Source organism: Euprymna scolopes, chromosome 38, assembly GCF_053919585.1.
Source record: "Euprymna scolopes isolate OS-2025 chromosome 38, ASM5391958v1, whole genome shotgun sequence".
Classification (NCBI taxonomy): domain Eukaryota; kingdom Metazoa; phylum Mollusca; class Cephalopoda; order Sepiida; family Sepiolidae; genus Euprymna; species Euprymna scolopes.
The window spans coordinates 21,142,515-21,164,637 of NC_136519.1; the positions used below are offsets into that span (position 1 = coordinate 21,142,515).

At 38.0% G+C, this 22,123-nt stretch overlaps 1 protein-coding gene across 1 annotated transcript in view; it reads left to right on the forward strand.

Annotated features, from left to right (window-relative positions):
- Nucleotides 1–22,123, forward strand: part of LOC145263033 (mitochondrial pyruvate carrier 1-like) — a 58,415-nt gene that overhangs the window by 35,977 nt on the left and 315 nt on the right. Inside the window, exon 4 of the mRNA XM_080119865.1 lies at nucleotides 14,800–14,932. Within this exon, the coding sequence (XP_079975991.1) occupies nucleotides 14,800–14,932 (133 nt within the window). The remainder of the gene's footprint in view (nucleotides 1–14,799; nucleotides 14,933–22,123) is intronic.

The window sequence follows — 22,123 nt, forward strand, 5'->3', positions numbered from 1 at the left end:
GGGGGCACAAGTGCTTGCAGTTCTTCAGAGCATTCACCATTATAATACTTGTAGAACAGGCAGAGGGATGCAACGTTTCGACGATGGGACAGAGGCTGAAGTTTAGATGCCAGTTTAGGGCCCATCAGATTTGCGACTCTCTTTTGAACCCTGTCAAGGAGCGAGAGACTAGTAGCCGATGCACCAGCCCAAATATGACAGCAATACTCCATACATGGGCGAATAGTGGCCTTATAGAGGTACAGGATACTTTCGGGTGTTAGAAGTTTTCTAGCACGGTAGAGAGAGCCCACCTTTCTCGCAGCGGCCCTGGCAATGCCCTCGATGTAATTGTTCCAACTCATGTTTCCTGTGAACGTTAGGCCAAGGAGCTTGAAAGACGTACTCTCAGATAAAGAGTTGTTGGCCATTGCTATAGGTGGTAGATAAGGTTTCTTGTAATTATTGAATGAAACCAGTTTTGTCTTGGTGGCATTGAACGTTACCATCCATTTTTGTCCCCATTCCACTACTGATTGGAGGTCATCCTCTAGTGTTTCTGCCATTACTTTAGATATATGTTCATTTGTTTTCCTGTCGTGCCTGCTATAGGGTGTGGTGTCATCAGCATATATACCCATCTAAGAGGCAATTTTGTCGGGGAGGTCATTTATGAATATCAGGAACAGCAGAGGACCAAGGATAGATCCCTGGGGCACTGTAGAGATCCCTAGATGTAAAAGATCTTTCTACTCCAGTAGTTTCTTCCCCAGAACTGCTAGACTTTGGAATTCCATTCCAGGTCACTGCTTCCCCAACTGTACTGACATGCATAAGTTCAAGTGCAACGTGAACCAACATCTCGCTGCCCTAATCCCTACATAGTACCCCAGTAGATGTTTCCCCTGATAGTAGCCCCCTACATTAAAGTGGCAATGTGCCTTGTTTGGGGTGAAAATGTAATAAAAAAAAAAAAAAAAAAAAAAAACTCCCGCATTTATATCATATTGTTTAGATGTACGACTGTCGAGGACAACCTGGATTTTTCTCTTATCTAAGAAGGATTTAATTATGTTAAGTATTCTACCAGTGATACCGTAAGATCTAATCTTCCTGAGGAGACCCTCATGCCATACCCTGTCAAAAGCCTTAGATATATCTAGAGCTACCGCTCTGCCCTCTCCCGCTTTGTCCAGTGAATGGTATATGCGTTCAGAGATTACAGTGAGGATGTCTGCCGTGGAACGGGCTTATCTAAATCCATATTGATGGTCGGTCAGAAGTTTAGCATCTGTAAGGTGCTGGACTAGAGCATGGTTAATTAAGGTCTCAAATATTTTGGCAAAAAGTGGGAGGAGGCTAATAGGGCGATAATTTAATGGGTCAGTTCTTTCGCCAGAATTCTTGAATACTGGTACCACAGAAGCAGTTTTCCAACAGCTCGGAAAGCAAGATTCATTAAGGCATTTGTTGTAGAGTTTGGAGAGAACTGGAGCTACTTCGGCTGAGCACTTTTTTAATAGCACAGCTGGGATGAGGTCAGGTCCACATGCTTTGGAAGTGTCAAGGTTTTTATGATAGCATGCACCTGAGCAGGGGTGATTTCCAGATCGTCTAGCGTGGCGTCTGTCCGAATAGGAAATTGAGGTAGGGGGTGATTTAGAGGGTCCAGTGTGGAGTTTGAGGCAAACCGACTGGCAAGCATGTTAGCCTTCTCGGTTGCTGAGCAAAGAACCTTGTGATTGTTGGTTAGTGGGGAAATTGTTGATCGCCCATTATTTACTACACTGTTGTAGATTTTCCAGAAGTCACGAGTTCCTAGTTTTTGTGCTTCGATGCGTTTTTTAGTGGTTTCCGTAAATTTCCTCTTAGTTGTCGCTATTTCTTTCTTAACGTTACTTCTAGCTTCTATGTACTTTTATCTGTTTGAACTGGACTTATGTCGGTTAAACCTGCGGAATGCATGCTGCCTTTGAGCAATGGCAGTTGCGCAAGTCGAAGTAAACCATTGGGGAGAGTGGGGCTTGCTATAGAATTTCCGCATGGGAACATGCGCTTCGATTGCAGTTTTGAACCATTCACTGGTCTTGGTTGCACACTGTTCAGCAGGAAGAGAAAAAAATATTTCCCCATGGGGCGTCTCTGATAAGATCTGATAGCTTCCCAGTCAGCCTTTTTATAATATCTCGTTGTTTTGAGCACTGGCTCTTCAGTTTTGGGTCTAGAGTTTAGGGCGATTTCAACCATTATCACCGCATGATCAGCGTTCCCAAGTGGGCTGTCGGCTTTTGTTACACAATCATCTGGAACTGTGGTTAAAAACAGATGTAATAGTGATGCGTTTTGTTCTTCCTGATCAGGGAAGCGGGTTTGAAAAGTAACAATTTGCGATAGGGAGTGAGATACAGAGAAGCTATGAGTTGCACTGCCTGCTGCATCTGTGTAAGTAGAGAATCCAAGCCAGTTTTTGTGATGGACATTAAAGTCGCCAAATACATGTACTTGGGTGCTAGTGTCGAAGGAGAGTGCTGTGTCTATGCTGTCAGATACTTTGTTTATTATGGTGCAGTCTTGGGTCGAGGGAGAGCGGTAGAGAAAGTAAAAGTAGCTAATGTTGTGTTGTATGATTAGTCTAAAGCACATAAAGGCTTGATCATCCGTTTCTAGGTTTGTTTCTCTAGTCAAGGGAAGGGTATTACGAATGTAAACTCCAAGTCCGTGCATATGTCTGTCAGAGTCCTTACGGCAGAGTGGGAGATATCCAGGCATGTTAAAGTAGTTAGAGGGGATGGAGGAGTGTAGGTTAGTCTCACTTAGTGCTAAGATATCCGGGGTATTTGTTAGGAGAAATGCTTCAACATCAGCTAAATTAGTTCTAATCCCACGGATATTTGTGAATGCAAGCCTCAAGGGAGGAGGCAAGTTGGATTTGTTTGACCCTAAGCCTGGTTTAAGCTTATTTTTAGATTGTACTGTCATGTTTTTTAACGAGTTTCAGTTGGGTTAGGGGAAGCCGAATAGGAGGTTATGCAGAATATCACACATGCATCACAAGTAGACCATCAGCTGACCCTCCATCAACTAGGACTGTGGCCTCAGGAAAGCTCACCGGGGATGAGTGCAGGGTCCCTTTCCATGCGCGCCATGGCACTGCAAACATCCCGATATTATTCAACTGTTGATGGAGCAGCCGCTCTAAGCGCTACCAAAGAGTTAGTCCCTGTACTACCAGTCGGAAACAGCAGCCAGTAACTGTCAATCCGGTACCCTCATCAGAGGAAGGTCAACCCAATCTAATTGCTCAGGCATATGTGGTACTCAAGCATTCTCAAGTGCCCAGCTTTAGGGGTGGGGTGTGTCGGGAGTGGGGAAACGGCGGTCATTGCCCTAGACAACAAACAAGATCTACCAATGGGTGTTTCTGTCAAATCACTGTGATAGTATCTCTGCGCCTGACTAATAGGCAAAGAAGGAGTATGGAAGCCGGGCGATAGGCAGGACCTATCTACTCCTTAAGCAATTTAGGTATTGCAAACCGGTAATTTGTTTGAGTCACTAGCTCTAGGAAGGTTGTCATCCAAGACTGAAGAGGCCTCCCTCCTCTTTGGTTTAGTTTCAGAGTTTTCCTTCTCCTAGACGGATGATCTGGAAAGATCTACTGGGTCCGTCACCACTGAGAGGGTTTTCTCCGCGCCTGGGTTCTAATCCAGGTATTTCTGCGACCCCGCGTGGTTAGTTAATGTTATTGGGTTAGTTTGTAGAGGTTATATCTGCTAAATAGTTACATTCCTCAAAGTGGATTAGGGACATTGTTATTTCATTGTTACTGGATAAAGGGGTCGAGTAGAGCTCATGCAGTGTAAGCAACTATGATTGTAAGGACCAAAGTTATTACTTGCAGCACCTCATTTTGGCTTTTACTCTAACTAAATGGTCAATTAGAAAAGCCCAATCCAACCATATTAATTGAATTCTAACTACTGTTCTCATATTGGGTGTTATTTTTACTTTTCATTTTGGAATCCCTGGCCTTCTTTAGGCTTATCTTGTCAAAATTAGAAATCTGCACAGAATTTTGAATGGCTACCACAGAGGGTAGCATATTGTCTACCATGACTAGGTAGAAGTCCTACGTAATTCGTCAATTGTATTTTTGAATGTTGCCTGCACTGAATCTTCAACTCCAGAAGAGGTATAACTTAATTTTACCAAGTATTCTACTGTGCTACAGGTCCTTGCAAAAAGAATGCTCTCCCTCCCTCCCTCCATCCTCTCATAGATAGAATAAAGAGTTCCGTTCAAAATTCTGTGCAGATTCCCAAGTTCAACAAGAAAATTCCAGAGTCCGACAAAATACACCTGAAGAAGGGCGGAGGTTCCATCCACTGAAACGTTGAGAACAGTAGTTCAAAGAATCTAACTCAATCCTCATCTAAAATTCAGAAATGCCAATCCAACCAATTAGCTAGTCACGCAAAGCCCTATTAGATTTAGCCTACACCAAACCTAAAATTACCCCCCCTTTCTCTATTAACACCAATAAAACCTTCCAAATTTGTGGTGGTGGGGGTGTGAGGCTATTGATCAAATTAAAAGAAATGTACATAACTGATTTGTTATAAACAGAAATAACTGAACGCTGGTGTTCAAGGACTCATTCTATATGAGTAGACCTTCCTTGTAATCCCATTATTGCAAGGTAAATGGGTTTATCCCCTCCCCCCTTATGTTCCAATTTTGGATTCAGAGGTAGGTAAGCAGTATGGCAGATGAAAAAAAGATTTATCTATGGTCTTCAAAAAAATCATTCAAGTAACTGCATATAGACACAAATTTGACCGAAACTGAAAAAGGCCTCACATTGAGCAAAAAATTACAACGAAACGGTGAGGACGAATATTTTTGATTTGTCTTAAAATCAACCACGGACGAGTCACTAAATCATGGCAAGTTTATTGTGAGAAGAAAAAAAATTCTGCTTTCAAGTTTTTTTTTTTTTTTTTTTTTTTTTTTTATGAAAAATCATTTCTAGTTAAAATCTATTGAGAAATACATTTAAATATGTAAACATTAGGAAAAGAATAACAATGGCATCCATTTACAACATGGGTACTGTCACAGGAATAAACAAAAATAAATTCGACTCTGCAGTTTTTTAAAAGTGCATATAGTTCTTCCAAAACACATTTCATTTTTTTCTCCAAGGCTCTTTGCACATACATGCTTTAAAAAAAAGTCTCTCCTCTGACCTTGTTGACAATAACCAGTTATTTTTTCAAATTACACGTCCATCTCCCCCTGGCGTGCACTTTGCTTCTCTGCCGACCACGTGACACAAGCTCGTGAATACTTGCTAATTTGTATACATGCTTTAACTGCTGTTGCTAATATTTTCGCCATCTATCCTTCGGATGCTACTATTTTCACTTGTGCTCTGTTACACATTTGAGCTATATTGGATAAGTTTGCCTAATGTTTACATATTTAAAGCGTATTTCTCAATACAAAATGTGTATGTCTCAATAGATTTTAACTGGAAAAGATCCCTCATTTAACAAAAATTTTTTAAAATTCTTATGAAGTATTTTTGTTGCAATAAACACGCGTTGTGATTTAGTGACTTTGTCCCAAGGATATACCCTTTACTAAATTATGATTCAAAATAGAAAAAAAATATCTTTATTAAGCCAAAATCTGAAGAAAATGCTCATAATTTAGTTTCCAATTTTTTTCATGCAAGGAAACTCTTGAAATGGACAACACATTACCTGTATGAAACCTAAAATTCTTTCACTTTGGAGAAAATTCAAATAAATTTAAAACCAAATGTATCATGTCTTTGAATTTTGTCTGCAAGGACCTTTAGCATAACGGATAAAGTATTTGGTAAAATTTAATTATAATAGTCACCCTTCTGGAGATTGAATGTTTAATCTTCAGTGTGAGCGATACTCTGAATAAATGAGTGCTCTCTGATCTTGAGCACACAGTACAGTGGGGGAAGAGGTGGCTGGTTACTTTTAATGCATCTAAAACCAAACTTCTATCTTTACATCAACGCTCTGACCCCCATCTGGCATCAATTGAAATGGATGGCTCTCGTCTAGAGGAGGCTCCATGTTTTGATAAGCTTCTGGGTTTGACCTTTACTCCTGACCAGAAATGGAACCCGTACATAAAGTCAGTTGCCAAGGTCGCTGGAAAAATGGTATCCTATTATTAACCCTTATCCCTGAGTGGCTTCCGGGCCTTGATAAGTGGCGACTACCATGTAAAAAACAAAAAAAAAACAAAAAAAAAACTCGGCAGTCACTAGTCTCTTGGTTGAGGTTCACCCTCTCAGTCTTTGCCTTCTTTCTTTAAGGGGTTAGTTTATTGCTAATCGCCTAAGTTGCCGTTACCAGGGAATGCGAATGGAGTTGCTCAGGCACTTTTAACAGTTCAGTGCTTCTTCCTTAAGAATGCTGACTTCTCAATCCCACTTACTGATCCTAATGTCACAGTTCTTGCAGTGGGAGAGGACTTAATACCCTCAATTTCGAACAGGGACTGAAACCAAAGTCGCATACTGTCTCCCAACCTTTAATCCCTGTTCTATCACTGCGACCTTGCACCCCTGTTCTTTATAAGTATTTCAATGAAAGATGCTCCAATGAACTTGCACTTGTGCCTGTTAGTGTAATATTGTCTCTGATAAGCAGCAAAATCTCACCCCTTTCACTGTAGCGGTCTTCATATATCGGAAAATTTTCTTGCATCACTTGCTTTTAGAATTTCGTTTCTGCTCAGTTCCTTTGACTGTATCAACCTGCAAAAATTTAAATGTGAACAAACATTTTGCTGAATAACTCTACTTTATTGATATGACTCTTAATTCACAGAAGCTCTTACATGGCAAATTCTTCAAATTAACATTAAACAAGATACTTAAACACATCTCCTTACTTTCCTCTAGAAAAATGTCAAGATAACTTGACTCTAAATGATCCAACAATTGTTAATGTATTGTAAAAGAATCTTTATTCCTTTTTGCTATATCCCCCTTCCCCTCTGCCCCCCCCTCTTATGTCTCTTCTTCCTCTAATTTTAATACATATTGGATTATACCCCCCTCCTGAGTCATTACAAGTGTTTGAAACTTGTCAACAGTTGAATGCTTCTTGACACATAAAAATCGCACACATGAGATGGTGTCTTTTAACCTTACAAGGTCAAATAGCTGATCATGGTTGATATACTTATAGTCCAGTCAATCTAGCTCATTTTTTGGCTCAACCTCAAACAAATTGCTAACAAAGGTTTTTAAATTGCATTATGGGCAAGAATATCTCCTCTTTCAGATAAAAAAAAAAAGTTTACCAAAATTGACCTTGCGGAAAGGGGTCAACGACCGCCATCTTTAAAGGGTCCCCCCCCCCCCGATTCTAGTTTCCCTCTCTCAACTCAATTATTGTAAGGATATCTTCAAAAATAACAAATATATCAATGTGAAATTTGATAAACCGACAGTTTTCATGAAGTTGAATATAATTATAAACTCATTGGTTTGGTTTTATTTGATTTTGGTTTATGGCATATCAACCCTTTTAGATTATTTGATACTAGTCCAGTCAATCTAGCTTTTTTTTTTCTTTTTTTTTTTTTTTTTTTTTTCTCAACCTCAAATAAATTGCTAACAGAGGTTTTTAAATTGCATTGTGGGCAGGAATAACTCCTCTTTCAGATAAAAAAAAAAGTTTATTAAAATTAACCTCGGAGAAAGGGGTCAACGGACGCCATCTTTAAAGGGTCCCTCCGATTCTAGTCTCAATTACTGTAAGTATTCTTTTTTTTTATTAGCCGCACCTGCTTGCCGTCCCTGGCTGAAAACAAGCAATAAATTTTAATATTCTGGTGGTCATAAACCTGGCGCCTGTAGGCTGTGGTACTGGTCAAGTCTGAGCAAACTCTCTCTCCCATAAAAAAAGTTTATTAAAATTAACCTTGGATAAAGGGGTCAACGACCGCCATATTTAAAGGGTCCCTCCAATTCTAGTCTTCCTCTCTTAACTCAATTACTGTATAGTCCAGTCTTTGGTGTTGTGGCTGAACCTCAAACAAATTGCTAACAAAGGTTTTTAACTTGCATTGTGGGCAGGAATATCTCCTCTTTCATATAAAAAAAATTTACCAAAATTAGCCTTGGGGAAAGGGGTCAATGGCCGCCACTTTTAAATCGTTTGGGCACTGTCGTAAAATGCGATAACTAGCGAAAAAGATGATACGCAAAATTAACAATTACCATAATGTAAAAGGACAAAATATCGACTGTCATCTTTTTTGCTAAATCGCCAAGGCTGATATATTGGCCTGAGTCTAAAGGGTTAAAATTCAACTTAACAGTATTAAAATTTCGATGCATAAAATCCCTGACAAGTATGTCCATTAAAACAATTACAAAAATAATCATTTTTGCTGACAAAAAAACTTTATTAAATTACACAGAACAAGTTTATGAACGGACCAAAGAACATTTCTTGTCAAGAACTAGTCAAAGGTCACTTCATCATCATCATCAAGATCTGGCTGTGATGAATTGGTGCAATGGAGGCCTTTGCAATATCCACACAAGTTTGAACAGTGAATGCCATGTTTCCTGCAACTGCATCTTCCTGTAGTACACCCTGAAGTACAGTTACACCTAATTATGGCCAACAAATTTACAGGGCCAGGTGGTAAGTCAGTCTTAACTGGTTGTAATTTACCATCTGAAAGTGTCCATCCCCACTCGTCAGGTTTTAGCTGGTTTCTACCTTTCCATTCCTGAATTTGGAAGTAAACTCGAAGGCTGTGGAATTTCGTAGCTGCTCTTGTCGGTGGCAATGATTTGGTCTCAACATACTTTGAGCTATTTGCTACCTTTTCCTTAAAGCGCCTCAGTCGAAGATGATTGATGTTTTCCCCATCATTACCATTGTATAGGCACACTAAAGCCTTCTCCCCAGCTTCAATAACCTCTTCTGCACTGCTGTCTTTGCCAAACACTTTAGCCAGTTCGAGGAAGTTTCTATTGTTCATCACCTTTCGGAGGGATGCAGCCTTCCCAATTCCGTGAACACTGGATGTAGAATCACAACCCAGTAGTGCATGAATGAAAAGAATGTTGGAACAGACCGCATCTCCCAATGATTTCCTCACCTCTTTGATGTTCCAGACTTTCACTCTTTTTTCACTAGCTTTTGGTTGTGGCGTAAAGAAGATGTAAATATCATCGCTATTGGTATGATAACATAGAAGGACTAATAGGTCAGTGTCATCTGCTATCAAAATGGTTTCTCCTGTCTGTGCCAGTTCTAGAGTAGTCTTCACAATCAATACGTCAGCGTCTCCAGATGCATGGATTACTTTACAACCTGCTTCCTTCAAACTCTTTCCCAGCAAGTTGATAAACAATTGTTTTTGTCGATTAGCAAGGAAAACATCCTTTTTTAATTTGAACACCATGAAAGGAGTCGGTGACACATTAACTCCAACCCCCCCCCTGCTTGGCGTCGGTGAGTCGAGTCCTTAATGGATGGGCCACTTTCATATCCATCAAAGACAACACATGCTTTTCCATATTTATTTGTGACATATCTACAGTATTGGTCACAGATCTCATTAAATGTGCGACCTTTTTGCCAAGGGAGACGCTGAAGTAGTGCTCCACCATCTAAGAGATACTGTGGATCTGATGACTGTGGACCTGATTATACATGAGAAGTCAGTTCCCATATAGCGTCCGCCAAAGCAGATTTTTTTGCCTGTCGCAGTAATCCAAAATAATCAAAGAGAAGGTGGGTAACCACACAGCTCATATTGAAAATGTTCTTGCTGCTCCTGGGTTGAGGGTTCATTATTAGATAGCACACACAGTCTCTGGAATAGGAGTTGTGGATCAGTCTCAACAGTTTCATCTTTGCTGAGTGAAACTTTTGATCCAAGTGTAATTGCTTGATCCTTTTTTTTAAAAGTGTACTCTTGTACATTTTCTCCAGCCATTGAAGCTATGATTGCCTCTTCTATGGAGTTTACTCTGTCCACATTCACCTTTTTGTCTCCAGTTACTCCACTTGAAATGCTGTGAATGGACGGATCTTCCGTGAAAGGGTCATGTCTGGAGAAACGCAAGGACCTTCCATGTATCCCTCACATCATGCTCTTTTCTTGCTGAAGTAGCCTCCTGATGCTGGTCACTAGTGCCATAATGAATGCCTGCTAGTTCTTGCATTGCAAACTTGATTTCCGCGCATGCTGGTAGTGATAGCGTCCAAACCAATCGTTGAATTTCATCCATTCCTCTGCCATGAGTAAGGCCTCCAGACGTCTTCATTAGCACCTGTTCAATAACCAGATCCGTTGACAAGCCAGCCCAGTAGCGATCACTCCGTCTAATCACATGGAATCCTTCCGAAAATTTCTGGTATACTTCAGGGTGGGTTTTTGGCAGACCCTCCATTTGCTGCAAATACAGATACGCCGACTTTGCATATGGGATGTGTCCTGCTGCAGCGAATATTGGCAGCATTTTCCTAACAGTGTCAAGGTGCAATTCCCAGTTCCCGGTGCGCTCTGCTTTGATAAACAGTTGCAGGCTCTTCACCATATCAAGGTATTGAATCCACAATTTTGCTGTTCGCTGCTCAACCATCGCATCCTTCACATGGTTGATTTTCTGGGTAATCCTGGTTACAGACTCTGAAGACAGAACATTATCCAATCTCTCAGTCCCACCAAGGAGACCTATCAATAGCCCCTGAGCTTCTTTAAGGTCTTCATTTTGATGAAATGACTCTTCTGCATCAGTGTTGGGTTGATCATGCTCAGTGACATGTGAAACTGGCAAATCATAGGCTTTTGCTAATAAAATATCATTCAGAGCAGCAGCAACTAAAAAGTGAGCACGAATGGCTCTTGCAATTGCTTTGCCACTTAGCATGTGGTTGACTGTGTTTTCAGCATACACAAGTTCAAAAAGTTCTTGCAAACCAGAACCTTTCATCAAATGACCAATTGACCCCCAGAAAGCTCATCTGTGTATGGAGCCCACCAAGTCGCAAGACAAATGATTTCAGGGGATTGGAACTAGGCTGTGACTCGACTATCATCATTGCTGTGTACCAAAGTGGCTGATCAAATGTTAGAATTGGTGTTATGTTGTTTTTTCTGGCTAAATCACTAATGTGACATAAAGTTGAGTACACACAGGTTGGGTTACCAGGGTCCATGTCAATCATTGGCAAAAAAACTGTTGCTGATTTTCCAGGGTATGTTCCTTTGTACACTGACTGCATAAGTGCGGGTCTGGACGGATGTAAAATTAGTGAAACCTCCCAAAGGATGTCAACATTGGCAGTGGAATCGACAACTTTCTTGGCCAGGAGCTTTTTAAATGTAACTGGGGGTTTGTTGGTGTGCCATGAATCTAGGAACTTTATTTTGATCCTTCCAACCTTTATTATCTCTTCTGAAAATACTTGAATCCTTGGAATTGGTTTTGCTTTAACTTTCCCGGGGGTAACAGATGCTATGATGCCCATACCATGGAATGTGTTGAATCCATCAATACTCCTTACATTATGGTCCACATTATCAGCTACGAACTGCACAAATTCAGTTTCAACGGGGAACAGAATTTCAGTCTCATGAACAAGAGCAGCACTTCTTTCGAATTTCTGGACTTCCGAGTTGGATGAAGAGAAACCATGCTTATTCAGAGTGTCAATCAGGGACCTCGATCCAAATTGGTTATGCATTTCTACAGCTAAACCAAACTGTAAAGGTGCAAGGAGAACTCTAGGTCTAACAGCCTGCATTATCGCTTGACCTATCGATGCAAGTTTCAAATCATTGTCTTTGCCTGCAAACATATTCCTGAGAAAAATTAACAATGATTTAAGAACATATTCAAGAATCGCATCCTGTTCAAGATCATTCTTAGACGGGTAATATCCTGAACTTGTCTGGATACTTTTAATGTCATACTTGATAAGCTTGGCTGCCGTCTCTATGATTCTAATGGCCTCTGTTTCTGAATTGTCTCTTGAGCGGCTCTGTGCATAGAATTCATTGAGAATAGATTTTGCTGTACTTAAGAATGTAACATTAGGTTTCCCATTAATTTCAGTCAGAATGATTTTGTCTTTGAAATGTTCTAGCAATCGAGATTTCATGTATGAGAGACTGTATGGTTCAAGGCCCGTGTCCTCAAGAATTTCTTCCATTTTTTTTTTTTAACAAGATCGACAATGGTGAGTTGCTCCTCGTCATTTTGCTGTAAATAATTAGTAACTTCCAGAAATGCCTGCTTTTCGAATCCTCTGGTCTACCAAGATTTTGTTTCTTAGAAGAATCAACAGAAAAGAATGCCTTAGGAATGTTTCCATTAGAATCAAAATTCGCAAAACATGTTCTGTGATAACAAGCTTCTTGTGAAACAAGATCAGCTACATAACATATCCTACCTTTAGCAGTGGATGCCCAGTCATCATTTCTACGGACTTTCTCACCAACTTTTAACACCCTGTCCTTAAACTCAATAGTTTCTACATGGGAAACATCAACACTTTTGTTCTTACTATCAAATTTTGCAACATAACCACAAAAAAGACAATGTTCCTTAAAGTTAAACCCACACAAAGAGTGGATTTCACAGGATGGTATTGCATCATGGGTGGACCTTTTTTTACGATCCATTTCTATATATTTGGGGTTGATCCAACGCTGTCTGCATTTCTTGTGAAGACGTTGACCAAGCTGAATGATAATATTCTCTTCACGTTTTACAGAAGCTCTGTTAATGGAATCAATTCCCTTCTGGGTGACGATGAATGTTTCTTCATTACTGGACAGTTTATTGTTGCAAATAGCACAATTGTCAGCATCCATAATTATCGGTACTTCAATTTGGCCTTCCTGAAATTAGAATACCACAGGTTATTAAGCTCCTGCAGTAATATATAAAGAGACAAAAATAAGACATAAGAAGCAGGAGAAGACTGATAGTATTACGGGTTCTCAGACCGAAAATGCAATGGCCCCCTTTCCCATTTTTTACAGTTAAATCATTATCTATGCATATTAGCTTAATAAGAAAAAAATCAGTTTAAGATTAGATTCCGATTTTTAAAGGAAATCCAGTTTTTTTATGCAATAGTTTTACATGTTAAATTAATCTTTTCTTTTCTTTTTCTTTGTTTTCTTTTTTTTAATATTTGATTTTTTTATTAATTACGTTCACACAAAGGTAATTTTTTGATTACACATTACATTTTTATTCATTAATGGTTATTAACTAACAAAAGGATGACATTTTATCGCATTTGTTTTTTCAATTCAATTTACTTACTTTATTTTCACGAATCAATAAATAACAATTATCGGCTAAATTCGCAAGTCATGAATTTACTTTTTTGATTTATAATTTCGAGTACGTATTTACAAATCATATTTATATTTATTTATTTGGAAGTTTGTTTTCTATGAGTCAAGTTATACTTTTCACTTAAACTTTTTTTCTAAGGAGTTAAAAAACAGACTTCCAAAACAGCAACTATACTTAAATATGTAAAATAATGTCTGGAGCGCAACAAACAGATAACAGACACGCCTGTAATTGTACAGTTACAGTGAGTGCACATATACAAATATCTTATCAACTGAAATTATATCAATAATTTAGAAGAATGTGGTAATATACGATCTATGGAACTCACTGGCATAAAATGAATGTTCGTAAATTTAAAAACAATATTTATTTAACAAAGATTAAAATGTTTACTTGAATTCGCATTACCCCCCTTTATTAACATTTTAAAAACTTTGACTTCACAAAATAATGTGAATGTAAATTTCCTCAATATTTGTAACAAATTCGCATAATTACAGATGTAAACAAAATAATTAATGAATATTTGAACTTACTAAAATGCTTGGAAAGGGCAGCAGACAGTAATTTATAAAGCCTCCTTTGGAAATTCAAAATACTATATGAAAAGTCTTTTGGGAGTTACAGGGATGGGAGAGAGTCTGCTCAGACTTGACCAGTACCACAGCCTACATGTGCTAGGTTTATGACCACCAGAATATTAAAATATTTTATTGCTTGTTTTCGGCCAGGTGCGGCTAATAAAAAAAGAATACTTAGACTAGAATCGGAGGGACCCTTTAAAGATGGCGTCCGTTGACCCCTTTCTCCGAGGTTAATTTTAATAAACTTTTTTTTATCTGAAAGAGGAGATATTCTCTTGCACAATGCAATTTAAAAACCTTTGTTAGCAATTTATTTGAGGTTGAGACAAAAAAAAAAAAAACCCAGCTAGATTGATTGGACTAGTATCAAATAATCTAAAAGGGTTGATATGCCGTAAACCAAAATCAAATAAAACCAAACCTATGAGTTTATAATTATATTCAACTTCATAAAAACTGTTGATTTATAAAATTTCAGATTGATACATTTGTAATTTTTGAAGATATACTTACAATAATTGAGTTGAGAGAGGGAAACTAGAATCGGGGGGGACCCTTTAAAGATGGCGGTCGTTGACCCCTTTCCTCAAGGTCAATTTTGGTAATTTTTTTTTTTTATCTGAAAGAGATATTCTTGCCTACAATGCAATTTAAAAACCTTTGTTAGCAATTTGTTTGAGGTTCAGCCACAATTTGACTGGACTATTATTGTATGCAAAATCAAAACTTTTTTTTTTCTAGAGAACACATTAAAATATTTTGATTTTCATGACTAATTTCTTTTTTTTTTTTTTTTTTTTTTTTTTTTATTTATTTTTTTTTTATTTCCAGCTCTTACCATTTATTCGATGCTTTTCATGCGATTTGCAATTAAAGTCCAGCCACGAAATATGCTGCTTTTCGCCTGCCATCTAACAAATGTCACTGCTCAAATAAGCCAAGGCACCAGATTTATTAACTACTAGTAAGTATATGTGCCCCCACCCCCATCTTTTACTTTTTTGGGTATCATTAACTCAAACACCCAGTGGCAAGGTTCCAACATGTAAGACCTTCACAGCATGGACTCTTTTTATTCTAACTGCACCTTTAAACAATTACTTTCCAATTACTTTTTTTTGTTTATGGAATCCATTACTTTTTTTGTTTATGGAACCCATTACAAGGGTACTGTTTCCCTGTAGACTTACAATGTGGGATCTTCAAATCCAATATCAATTACTTGTCAAACTGTTCTCATAAGTAATCAAATTTAGAATTTTCTTTATTTGTCCTTAAAACTTTCTGATAAGACCTCCAATTTGGAATTTTTGGGAGTTACCTCCCCATAATGTTAGTATGATGTTATGGAGTCAAAAAGTATAAAGTCTTGACTGATTCTTAGGATTCTAAAATTCCAGCTATGATTTTGACTTGTTTTTGAGATGCGGATTAGTTATTTGTATTATTTATAATCTTCGGAATACTTTATGTACTCGCCTTCACCCCAAACAACGTTATTCGCCACTTGGATGTAAAGGGCTACTAATTGGGACGATGCCCAAGAAAGAATTACAAAATGTTTACGTTACATTTGAACTTCTGCATATCGGTACAGTCAGGAAAGTAAGTAGCTGGAAGGGAATTCCTAAGTCTAGCTGTTCAAGGGAAGAAGCTATTAAAGTAGAAAGCTTTCTGGCATTTAGAGACCTCAAGTGAAGGGGGTGATTTTGTTGCTAAACGGGTTTGTCGGGGATATGTACATCGAGTGGGGGGGCACAAATACGAGTTCATCAGAACCCATTCCATTAAAATACTTGTAAAACAGACACAGGGATGCAACATTGCGGCGATGGGGCAGGGGTTGAAGCTTAGTTGACAAAGTGGGACCGATTAGATTGGAATTTTTTTTTTTTTCCATATTCAAGGAGAGGCTAGTAGTAGATATACCAGCCTAGATGTGGCAACAATACTCCATGCATGGGCGAATAGTGGCCTTGTAGAGGTACGGGATACTCTCGGGTGTGAGGAGTTTTCTAGCACAATAGTGGGAGTTCACTTTCCTTGCAGCAGCCTTCGCCAGGTCCTCCATTAATTTGTTCCATTTTGCATTATCCATGAATGTTGAGGCAAGGAGTTAGAAGGAAGAATTTTCAGGTAGGAAGTGATTTGTGATGGATATCGGTGGTTGGAGAGGCTTCTTGTAATTGTTAAAGGAGAATAGCTTGGTCTTACTAGCATTTAAATATTACCATCCATTTACGTTCCCATTCTCTTACGGTCTGGTTCCCTCATGCATATAGAGCATTGTATCAGTAAATATACCCATCTTGGACATGGTATTATCGCGAATGTAGTTAATGAATATCAGGAATAATAATAGTCCAAGGATCACCCCCCCCTTCCCCCCTGGCACTTTTGCATTAATGGTATGCTGCTTAGATGAATGTCCATCAGTGACAACCTGCATGGTCCTATTGTCTAAAAAGGATCTAGTTATATGTACTATTGCTCCAGTTACAGTTTGATTTTATTTTCATTAGCAATCCTTCATGCCAGACTGTCAAGGGCCTTGGATATATCGAGAGCTTTGCCCGCCTTATCTAGTGCATGGTATCTGCAATCAGAGATGACTGTTAAAATATCTGCAGTAGAACGACATTGCCTAAATCCGTACTGTTTGCCAGAAGATTTGCTTTTGTGGTGGTGGACTAGTGCTTGATTGATTAGCGTCTCAAAGATTTTAGCGAAGAGGGTGAGACTGATAAGGCAATAATTGAGAGGGTCTGTGCTTTCATCAGAATTCTTGAACACTGGTACGACAGAAGCTATTAGGAAGCAAGATTCTTCAAGGTATTTTTTGTAGAGTTTGGAAAGTATGGGAGCATTTCTTAATTAGTATAGCAGGGATGAGATCGGGCCCACACGCCTTTTTGAGGTGTCTGTTTTTTTTGTTTTTTTTTTATATTGCGGATATGAGAAGGGTGATTTTTCAGATCAATTGTAGCTTCCGTCCACATAAAGAAACTTGAGAGGGAGTTTGTTGGCTCTAAGGCAGAGTTGGAGGCGAATCACTGGGCAAGCAGTTCTGCCTTCTTGGTTGCAGTATATGCAACCTTCTGGTTGTTGAATAGTGGGGAATTACTGATTGCCCTTTTATTTACTACACTATTATAGATTTTCCAGAAATCATGAGTTCCTACCTTCTGCGATTCTATGCTCACTGATTATATCAGCATGCCTTTTTGGCTGTGGTTATTTCTCTCTTACAATGATTTCTAGCTTCTATAAATTTTTGCCTATTTGTATTTGACTTGTGACGGATGAACCGGTGGAGAGCATGCTGTCTTTGTGCTGCTGCGATTGCACCTTATTTTGAGCAATGGCTACTAATACCATTGGTCTGCATTTCTTAGTGGACTGTGGACATTAGTCATGCGATCCTCAGGTACTGTGGTAAGGAATAGGTCTAGAAGTGAAACCTGCCAGTGTTCACGATCTGGGAAGTGGGACTGTCTATGGGAATGGGCTATAGAGGAGCTATAAGTACAGTGTCCAGCTGTGTAACCTGAGAAACCAAGCCATTTTTTATGTTATTAAAGTCACTAAACACATGTATTTTCGCATCACTAAGGGGAGTGATGTATCTAATCAGAGACCTTATCAATTAGAGCAAAATTCTGACTTGAGAGAGAAGGGTAAAGAAAATATAAGTAACTAAGCACTTGTGAAAGGCTAGTCAAAAACAAAGATCTGGTCATCTGATTCCAGCTTTTGCTAAGGGGAGGATGCTTTAAATATAGACTCCAAGCCCATGCATATATCTATCCGACTCCTTACAGCAGAGAGAGAGAGGGGGGTATCCTGTCATGTAAAAGTAGTCAGTGGATTGAGGAGTGTAAGTTTGTTTCACTTAATGCTAAAATTTACGAAGAAGACTCTATATCATCTCTTACTTCTAAATCTATGGATATTTGTGAATGTGAGCCTCGAGGAAGGTGAATTGGTTTTGTTTGGGTGGTTGTCTGGTTTGATTGTGATGTTTGTTGGGGGTCGTCATTTTCATTACTCTTCTCATCTTCAGTTGCATTTTCACAACATTCAGAGTTTGACAAGATACACCTCAAGAAGGTCAGAATTTACATTGACTGAAACATGTAAATGATGCTCAAGATGAGAATAGTAGTCGGAAGATTACAAAAATACAAATGACTTTGACTCTTTATTTTACCCCCCCTCCTTTTTTCTTAGTTTAAAAAGTAACTTGAACTCTTTCCAAAGCTCAACTCTGCAATCTTGATGAATTGTAGTACTTGTCTATGTGAAATCAATGGATCAAATGATCTCTTGCATCTCACATGAAACTTTATTCAGTTGTATGTACACGAGTTTACTCTAACACAGTGAAGGAATTTGACTATAAGCTAGCCACACCACTCACACATGTAAAGATACAAAGAAATACAAGCAGTATCTTAGCTGTTGGAGTAGCAATCTAACTATTAAAGCAACAGCAAACTCAAGAATTTTATTGTTTCTTGATAGGTAATAAATAGAAAACCTTCAATGAAGTGTACATATTTTTTTTTAATATCTTATCTAATAGCAACAATAACCAAAACAAGCATGGACAAGGACCGTTTCTTACCTCCCCCTACCCCTTCCCTCAGGGTTGGGTGAGGGATGTTGCATTATTTTTAATGCAAGTCTTGAGCAAGAATAGGTGACTTCCATCTCTCTCCAGGATTCAGGGCACATACAGTACCTTGTCTTACCAAATGGTCACTCATTTTGGCACTGGGTAGGCTGAACGTTTATTTGATGGGAACCAGTGTCTCAATATAATTATGCTTGCTCTATATTTGGCGTAAGATATGAAAAATCCTACATCAGTCTTGATACGATAAAACTTCAGTGCAAGATCTCTTCTCTTCAATAATCACTCTGAGAGGCACTACATTATCCATGTTATGTTCTAAAGATGTTGAATTCATAGAAGCTTTCTAGCAAACTGATTGAATCCTGAAAAGGGGTTGATATGCTATAAAACTAGTCAACAACATAAGGACTGACTGTACTATAAGTTTTGTACTGACTTGCACAAGTTTAATAGTTTAAATGGAGTGTGAACAGACATCTTGCTGTTCAACTTCCCACATAGTATCCCTGAAAATTTTGTCTAAAATAGTATCCAAGTAGCACTGTGCCTTGTTTGGGGTGGAGAGAAGAAAAAAAAAAATAGATGCTATAAAGTCATAGATAATTAAGGGGGCGGGGGATTTGAAGATCTGACCAATCATCATCCGGAGATTCTATTGTTGGCATTGATTTCTGATATTTTTTAGTCAAATCTTTCTAGAAAGACCTTGGGGATTACAGAAGGGACCACGTCAAGGTTGCCAACCTCTTAAGTGAACATGATTCTTCTGGAACGAACTAGATTAGAACTTGAACACCTGGTTTATCAGTCAGTCAATGTCGTTAACCACTAGACTACCGTCACTTCCCCATCTACCAATGAAGAGAAAAACATTATCAAAGACTGGAATTTGATACCGGAACAATAAGAGGGTGGGGGTGGGTTTCCTCAAGGACCGACAGTTGCGTGTCACATTTTACCAAAATGCTTATTTTTCAATCCTTCCCAAATTCTGGGATATTCTTCAATAATCAATTCGTTAGCAGTATCCTACTACTGACGATTACTACGGTATTCTCAATGACTATCGTGCATACATTAACCTTTATCGGGGCCTTGATAAATGGTTTTCTCTTTGTGTAAAAGACTCGCATATCTCATTAGTTTTTTCCTTCCACCATCTAATACCTTCACTGTGTAAACAAGTTTTTTAATATGTACATTAAACCAAGGGAAGTAACTCATAATCTAAGGGGAGTAATTCACTTGCTCGTTTAAATAAAGATAAAAATAGTTCTTGTCCAAAATTTCCCCTATATTAAAAACAAAATAAAAATGTATGACGTATGTACCATGACAAAATCAAAATATCATATTCCAAACATTACGTAAATTGCTAAGTATTATTTTTAGAAGTCATTTTTAAGTAATTCATGAGAATTTGTAGGCATCTCATGAGTTTGAATTATGTTGAGTTATCGCCCTTTGTTCCCCCCTCCTCCCTTAGCTTTCTGCAGATACTAATAAAATTTGATTTTATTCCGAAAATCACAAATTGATCAGTTTTATTTTAAAATGGTATTTATGACATCATGAGTACATGCATACTACATATTCTTTACTGGCTTTGGTTCCCTGATTGGACCTAGTAATTTACTCTCGTTTGTCTGTTCATCTGCTTGATTGCTTGTACTTTTCTCAATAACCTCGCCTTGGATTTTAGGCAGGCTCGAACCTGTACCACAAAGGAGGAAAAGAATGTGGAAAAAAAATGTCTTTGCTATTACGTCCATCACCAAAGAAGTGACAAAGGTTTGAATTATGGCTAGTCAATCGAAAAGAGGGGATGACTTTTGAAAATATCGGCAAAAAAAGCGACCCCCCCCCCTGTAGAAAAGTGCCTAGTTGAGGGTGAAGGAATTAATGTTTTTTGGCCAATTTTTCGATATTTGTCGTCTGAAGGGTCGCGCTTCAAAACGATATCAATCTCGTGAAAATCCAGAGATTCTATTGTTGGCATTGGTCTCCCTGATATTTTTTTGTCTTTGAAAAGTAAAATTATTCAGAATCCACAAGCTCCAAATGACAGACCAGCACAGTTTTTTAGTTTGTTATTGTAGCAAAATTTGAATATTGAATTTCTAGTGAGACCAATCGTATCTAAATTGTCATGTCGCAGTAATGAAAGTATCCAAAAATTATGAAAAACGATAAGGTAAAATATTAATTCAAAGTTTTCGAAGACGATTAGCAAAAATTAAGGTTGTCTAAAGTGCCTAATTTTCGGAAAATAATTACCTCCCTTTTGTGATTATAACTTTATTTCAAACTATTTTCATTAATAATTTTCAACCTTACGGATTTTTGTAACTTTTGGATATGTTCATTACTGTGACGTGACGATTGAGTAGATATTAGTTTTACTTAAAATTCAATATTTTAATTTCACTACAATAATGAAGAACTGAATTTTGTTCAGTTTGTGTGTGTGTGTGTGTGTGTGTGTGTGTATATATATATATATATATATATATATATATATATATATTGAAATCAGTTGCCTTTAATGTTGTCTGAGACGAATGCAGTCAATTTAAAGTGTTTTTTATTTAACAAAAGGTAGCGAGATTTTACGCAAACTATCCCTAATGTTAATTCCAAGAATAAACACTGTAAAAGGATAAAATTTATTTTCAATGTGTTTTTTTTTTTTCTTTCAGAGAACTGCTAGAAATATCAAAGTAAAATAAAATGACTTAAAATACAGCATTGTTTCTTATACCAACTATAATTTCTGCAAATACTTTAGAAGCAGATGTGGATTACAAATTTATACATAAATTTCATTTTATTTTGATCTGTCATATTTCACTTGAATCTTGTTATAAACACCCAAAATCTTTTGAGATGAGGCTTCCTACTATTTGCAGCAAAAATAGGGAGGTGCAAAGTTGGATCTTCAATGATGTCCTCTCTTTTGGGAGTTTTTTCTCTATTCCACCTTTGTTTCAACTGGCTTGAAATTTTTGAGTTGTAGAAGTGCTTTCAGGACTTGAGTCTGGGGGCATCTTTTAAAATTTGTTTGATTGGTAAGTCCCTGGTGTCCGACTCAATGTTTTGAATTAATTTTTGAGTTGTGGCTTTGAAATCTCGAAGGACACCAGGGACTTGCCAATCCAAGAAATTTTAAGATGTAACAGATACTTCAAGACTGGTAGTATCTTTTGATTAATGAAGTTTTGGTTTAGGATGTGAAGTTTAGCATAATCGGTCATTATCACCAGCTTATCAGCATTTCTTAATTGGCCGTGGGCATTCATCACAAGCTTCAGGTATTGTAGTTAAGAGTAGGTTTAGAATATGGGCTTGCTGATCCTCATAATCTGAGACATATGTCTGGAAAATGATTTTGGGAAAGGCAATAAATTAAAAAAAAAAAAAAAAAATCTGTGGGTGCTCTTACCAGTTGTCTGTATAGTTTGAGAAACTAAGCTGAACTCTGGATAGTAAAATCCTCAAATGGATTTGGGTACTTGG